The sequence below is a fragment of the Aegilops tauschii genome, chromosome 2 (genome assembly GCF_002575655.3).
Source record: "Aegilops tauschii subsp. strangulata cultivar AL8/78 chromosome 2, Aet v6.0, whole genome shotgun sequence".
Classification (NCBI taxonomy): Eukaryota; Viridiplantae; Streptophyta; class Magnoliopsida; order Poales; family Poaceae; genus Aegilops; species Aegilops tauschii.
Window position 1 is genome coordinate 568,795,914 of NC_053036.3, and position 6,100 is coordinate 568,802,013.

The 6,100-nt window shown below is 58.1% G+C and overlaps 2 protein-coding genes across 2 annotated transcripts; both read left to right on the forward strand.

The window, feature by feature from the left end:
- Positions 1-1,319: 1,319 nt before the first annotated feature.
- On the forward strand, positions 1,320-3,235 carry LOC109747222 (desmethyl-deoxy-podophyllotoxin synthase-like). The gene is made up of 2 exons (XM_020306313.4): positions 1,320-2,304; positions 2,407-3,235. Exons 1-2 carry the CDS (start codon positions 1,363-1,365, stop codon positions 3,031-3,033), a joined length of 1,569 nt encoding a protein of 522 aa, XP_020161902.3. The 5' UTR covers positions 1,320-1,362; the 3' UTR covers positions 3,034-3,235.
- A 551-nt stretch (positions 3,236-3,786) lies between these two features.
- On the forward strand, positions 3,787-5,452 carry LOC141041276 (uncharacterized). Its single transcript, XM_073507405.1, has 2 exons — positions 3,787-4,363; positions 5,205-5,452. Exons 1-2 carry the CDS (start codon positions 3,787-3,789, stop codon positions 5,450-5,452), a joined length of 825 nt encoding a protein of 274 aa, XP_073363506.1.
- The last annotated feature ends 648 nt before the right edge of the window (positions 5,453-6,100 follow it).

The following is a 6,100-nucleotide window of genomic DNA, read 5'->3' on the forward strand; positions in this document are numbered from 1 at the left end:
GCCCGATTGATCTGGCACGATTGTAAGCCACATCCAGTGATCGACACGCGTCCTTAGGCCCCACGCGCCACTTATCCATCCGCCTTTTCCCACGCAGCAGCGCACAACCACATAGTTTCCTACTCGCGTCTTCGTCTTCCTCGCTCGCTTTTCTCCCCTCTTGCAGATCGCCTCTCTCTCTCTCCCCTTTCCCATTCCCTTTCCCTTCTCTAGATTACGGCCAACAACGGCAAATCGACGGCCAACGCTGTTGCAAATTTCCTGCTCCCCTCTGCTGCTTCTCCTGTCCCACCGCTGCAAAGCAAAGCACGGACACCGCTTGCCATTATTGCTGTAGTGGAGTGTTGCAACGAGAGTCATTGTCAGTCCTTATTTCTGCATAGGCAACAACGGTCGCTAGAGGTGTTGCAACTGGGGGTTGCCGTGACGCTGCCGCCGACGCAAACTACAAGGGCAACCATTGAGGCTGCAGCAGAGGTCGCGTTCGCGCACCGGTGTCGGTGACTCCCGGCGCTGCAACGGAGCACTCGCCAGCGGCTCCCAGAGTTGCGATGCAGCTCCCGACGCTGCAATGGAGCACTCACCAGCGGCTCTCGGAGCTGCGTTGCGGCTCCCGACGCTGCAACAGAACACTCAACAGCGGCTCCCGGTGCTGCAACGGAGCACTCGCCGGCGGCTCCCGGAGTTGCGATACAGCTCCCAGCGCTGCAAATGGAGCGCTCGCCGGCGGCTCTCGAAGCTTCAATGCAACGCTCGGTGTTGCAATGGAGACGCTCGCCGGCGGTGCCCTGGTGCTGCGATGAAGTGCTAGGTGACGGGTTTCCTGGCGTTGCGATGCAGCGCTTTGCCGCCGGCGATCGCCAGCGGCGGCGGCCCGTTGCAGCACAAGGGGACGCGATGCATGTTTCTTTGCAGCATCACCAACGAACGACGACCAGCGAAAGACGTGGTGGCCGGCTGCGGATGTTGAGGGGATGAATCCACTGCGGGAGTGCGGGAGAGCGACGCGGGATCCACGAGTCACAACGCGACGGTTGTGATGGAGCGCATCTAACGGTCGTGGAGGCGGCTTATGTTTTCCTCAAATCAACCGGTTTACGCCTAGCACTCGTCTTGCGTGTAACTCTTTATACATTTAGCATTATTGATTGAATAATGCCAGCCGCATGCCTAACACCCGCTTAAGCCTCGGATGGACTCGATCGCTCTCTTGGGAGCGTGGGGCAGACATCTTCAACTGCAAGTGTGCGAGGATATACGGACAGGCACGAGGGCATGTATAAAATGTCTTTGGATCTGTTTCGGAAAACGTTGTGAAACTGCAAGTTGTCGAGCACGCACACTGCACAGCGCCACTGGGAAATGCCAGTTGACCTTGGAGTTGGAGCTACCACCAAAGGCATGGCGTCCTTGCAGCTTTACCAGCTCCTCCTCCCTCTCCTGGCCATCGTCGTCTCTCTCATATGCCTCAGCCGCGCGGCGCAACGGCGCCGGCGTCGCGAGGGCGCCCGCTTGCTGCCCCCGTCTCCGTGGGCCCTCCCGGTGATCGGCCACCTCCACCACCTCGCGGGCGATCTGCCGCACCGCGCCATGCGCGACCTGGCGCGACGCCACGGCCCGCTCCTGCTGCTCCGCCTCGGCGGCCTCCCCGTCGTGGTTGCCTCCTCCGCGGACGCCGCGCGCGAGGTCATGGTGGCGCGCGACGTCGACTTCGCCACGCGCCCCATCAGCCGCATGCTCCGACTGTCTATCCCCGACGGAACAGAGGGGATCGCCTTCGCGCCGTACGGCGACAAGTTGCGGCAGATCCGCAAGATCTGCAGCGTCGAGCTGTTCAGCGCCCGGCGCGTCCAGTCCTTCCGGACCGTGCGAGAGGAGGAGGCCGGCCGCCTGCTCCTGGCGGTGGCAGCGGCGGCGACGGCGTCTGACCCGGTGAACCTCAGCAACCGGCTGTCGGCGTACGCCGCCGACTCGTCGGTGCGCGCCATCATCGGGAGCAGGTTCAAGGACCGGGACACGTTCCTGATGATTCTACAGCGCGGGATCAAGCTGTTCGCCGGGATGAGCTTGCCGGACCTCTACCCGTCGTCCCGCCTCGCGATGCTTGTCAGCCGGGTGCCGGGCCAGATGAAGCGGTACCGCGAAGAACGGGACGCGTTCATGGACGCCGCCGTCCGCGAGCACCAAGAGAACAGAGCGGCCGACGACGACAAGGAGGGCTTGCTCGACGTGCTCCTGAGGATCCAGCGGGAAGGCCAGCTGCAGTTCCCCATGTCCATTGACAACATCAAGTCGGCCGTCGGGGTACGTAATGAAGCACCTCACTCATGGAATCCACACATCTACTTCCACAGTCCATGGAGAAAAGTCGTTCATGCATGTAATGTATCGTGCCGAATCGTACAGGACTTGTTCGCCGGGGGGAGCGACACGTCGGCAACGACCCTGGAATGGACCATGGCTGAGCTCGTGAAGAACCCCAAGGTGATGGGGAAGGCGCAAGACGAGGTCCGGCGAGCCCTCGCCGGACAACCCAAGGTAACAGAGGACTCCCTCGGCGGCCTGAACTACATGCGCCTGGTGATCAAGGAGGTGCTCCGGCTTCACCCTCCGGCGCCGCTGCTGCTGCCGCGTGAGTGCATGAACGACTGCCGGGTCCTGGGCTTCGACGTGCCCAAGGGTACCATGGTGCTCGTCAATGCCTGGGCCATCAGCAGGGACCCCGCCCACTGGGACGCCGCGGAGGAGTTCATACCGGAGAGGTTCGAGCGCGGCGAGGTCGACTTCAAGGGGGCGGACATGGAGTATACGCCGTTCGGAGCGGGCCGGCGGATGTGCCCCGGGATGTCGTTCGGCTTGGCCAACGCGGAGCTCGCGCTCGCCGGGCTGCTGTACCATTTCGACTGGGAGCTGCCCGGCGGGGCGGAGGCCGAGGAGCTGGACGTGACCCAGAAGATGGGAGTCACCGTGCGGCTGCGCCGTGACCTTCTGCTTGTTCCGGTGGTCCGAGCGCCCTTACCACTAGACTATTAGCTCTAGCTAGCCAGGTTCTACATGGGGTACTATAGTAGCAAGTCACATGGGAGATGGCGTGAACTTTTCTTTTTCAGTTTGTGAACATGTTCTTATTTCACAGTTTATTTTAACACTTTAGGCTGCGTTTGGCAGCAACGTTTTTTTTTTAAAGTTTTTTGACAATACCATAGTTTCTGGAAAAAAACCATGGTTTTGAATACTTGGATGCGTTTGGCTTCAGCAAAAACTAATATTTTGTAAACCACAGTATCCTAAAAACCACGTTTTTTTTGGAGTATCTGGAAAAGAGGTCGGGACCTGCTGGGGCCTGCTGGGGCCAAAGGAGAAGATGACGGCCAAGGTTGCCGAGGCGCTCATCCGACGTTTTGACGAGCCCCTCACCGACGAGGACATCGCCATCATCGCGAAGCTCACACGTCTCGACCCGGACGCGCTCCGCGTGGCGGGCGGGATGGCCGGACCTGAGGGCGGCGAGGAGACCGCAGCTTAGTGGATCATGTTAGTTAACCATTGTCCTAGTCTCCGACGGCGGTCGGCCTTAAGCCGGCTAGAGTTAGGTTTTACCAATGTCAACTGTAATAGGCATAGTGGCATCGATCGGCGCCAGAACATCTCGGGGCGTATGGGTGGGTTCTGCTGCGCCCATGGTAGCATGGATGTGTACTTCTTCGTTCCGTCTTCTTAGTAGAATTTCATGCTTGTCGGAGAAACACCTGTGGCTAGATGAGTAGCACACCAAACTTAGTCATGATGAACTGGAACGTGCACGGCATGAACTCGCCGGCAAAACGGGCTACCATTTGCCAGATCGCGAGCAGCCACCGTGTATCCATGCTCTGCCTGCAGGAAACGAAGATAGAAAACTGGTCTCCGGCCATCGTTCGTGAGTTAGGTGGTAGCCGGCTGCAGGGCTGCGCCGTCCTCCCCGCCATTGGCACCAGCGGGGGCGTTGCCATCCTATGGGATGCTAACGCTCTGGACATCCGCACGCACGCCGTAGGCGCGTACTCCATCACAGCAAAAGTAGTTTTCCCCTCCGGCGACCCCTCCTCCTCATTTTGGCTCACCACGGTCTATGGCCCCGTAGACGACACAATGCGGGAAGATTTCCTCTCCGAGCTAACCAGAGCAGCCCCTCCGATGTCTGAACCGTGGATCATCAACGACGACTTCAACACCATCTACGAGACGAGAGACAAAAGCAACCTGAACCTCAATAGACGAATCATGGGCAGGTTTAGAGCAGCAATCGACAGAGCAGGGCTACGTGAGATAAAGTGCAAGAACAGGAAGTACACATGGACAAAAGCACCAAAACCCGGCGATGGTCAGTATCGACAAGGTTTTCTGCAACCATGAGTGGGAAGCCAGGTTCCCGGAGTTCATGCTCATGGCCGCCTCTACATCGTGCTCGGACCACTGCCCTCTTGTGCTTGCGAGCGTGGCGGCCCCCCGGACACCGCCCCGTTTCCGCTTTGAAAATTTCTGGCCGCGTTTCTCGCGGTTCCAGGAGACGGTGACGGCGGCATGGAACAGGCCGGTAAACCACTCATGCCCTTGGGTTCGGATGGCGACTAAGCTATGGAGGACTGCTGCTGACCTGAAAATTTGGGCCAACACCCTATTCAGCGATGCAAAACTTCAATTTCATCTGGCTTCAGAGGTGATCCTGCAGCTAGACATCGCCCAGGAGAAGAGAGGGCTAATGCCGAGCGAATTTGCCCTGCGCAAGATGCTCAAACAGAGGATTGTGGGTTTGGCGGCAATCGAGCGGGCACGAAAGAGGCAAGCATCCAGGGTAACTTGGCTTCGAGCTGGAGACACCAAAACTGCTTTCTTTCAGGCGAAGATCAATGGCCGGCACCGTAAAAACTTCATTCACGCCCTAAGCTCGGGAGACGGAGGGAGCATGGTGACCACGCACGAAGACAAGGCAGATATGATCCATCAACACTTCACACAACTGCTGGGTAGAGGGAGAGCGAGGGGCCAAACCATCAACTGGGACAATCTGGAGCTTCCACAGATCCAAACTGATGGATTGGATAACCCTTTCTCTGAAGAAGAAGTGTGGGCGGCGATCAAGGCTTCACCAGCGGAGAAGCCGCCAGGGCCTGAAGGTTTCTCTGGCACTTTCTGCCGGGCTTGATGGGGCACAATCAAAACAGATGTCATGGCCGTGTTTGATCACTTCTACAGTCTTGCAAGGGGCAATTTCAGCGACCTCAACCGCGCGATGATTTTTCTGCTGCCAAAGAAAGACAGAGCCACTACTGTCAGCGATTTCACACCCATCAGCCTCATCCACATCATTGCAAAGCTGATCGCCAAAGTGATGTCCATGCGCCTGGCTACTGTCATTGATCAGATCATCTCGCCGGCTCAGGCAGCTTTTCAAAAGAAGAAATGCATCTAGGACAGCTATCTGTACGTGCAGAACACTATCAAGGCGCTGCATTGCAGGAAGATCCCATCACTACTGCTCAAGCTGGACATTGCACAAGCCTTCGATAGTGTCTCCTGGGAGTACTTGCTCGAGCTACTGCAGCGGCTGGGCTTCAGTGCACGTTGGAGGGACTGGATCGCCGCTCTCCTGTCAACATCGTCGTCGAGCTGCTTGCTGAATGGAAACCCTGGCACGACGATTTTGCATTGCTGCGTCCTGCGCCAGGGCGACCCACTCTCCCCCCTCCTATTCATCATTGCAATAGACCCACTTCACCGACTTTCTAGAGCAAGCGACGAGGGCGGGGATCATGCAGCCCCTTCCGAACGGCGCTGCGCGACTAAGGGTTAGTTTATACGCCGACGATGCCATCATTTTTGCAAACCCGAGCCGGGAGGAGGTAGATATACTGCTAGAGATCCTCAAACTCTTCGGGGATACCACCGAGCTATGCATCAACCAGCAGAAATGCTCAGCGATTCCGATCCGCTGCGCCGATGTCGATCTCGACCACGTGCTGCAAAATTTCGGTGGAGGACGAGCTGGCTTCCCTTTCAGATACCTCAGCCTCCCCGTTTCAACGACCAGAACCAGGCTAGTCCACCTACAGTTCATACT

What these genes read in the sequence shown, in the direction of transcription:
- LOC109747222 (XM_020306313.4), top strand. Translation starts at nt 1,363, where the DNA reads ATGCCAGTTGACCTTGGAGTTGGAGCTACCACCAAAGGCATGGCGTCC. An exon ending in ACATCAAGTCGGCCGTCGGG is followed by an intron (nt 2,305 to 2,406) that starts GTACGTAATGAA and finishes CGAATCGTACAG; the next exon opens with GACTTGTTCGCCGGGGGGAG.
- LOC141041276 (XM_073507405.1), top strand. Translation starts at nt 3,787, where the DNA reads ATGAACTGGAACGTGCACGGCATGAACTCGCCGGCAAAACGGGCTACC. An exon ending in AGCACCAAAACCCGGCGATG is followed by an intron (nt 4,364 to 5,204) that starts GTCAGTATCGAC and finishes CAATCAAAACAG; the next exon opens with ATGTCATGGCCGTGTTTGAT.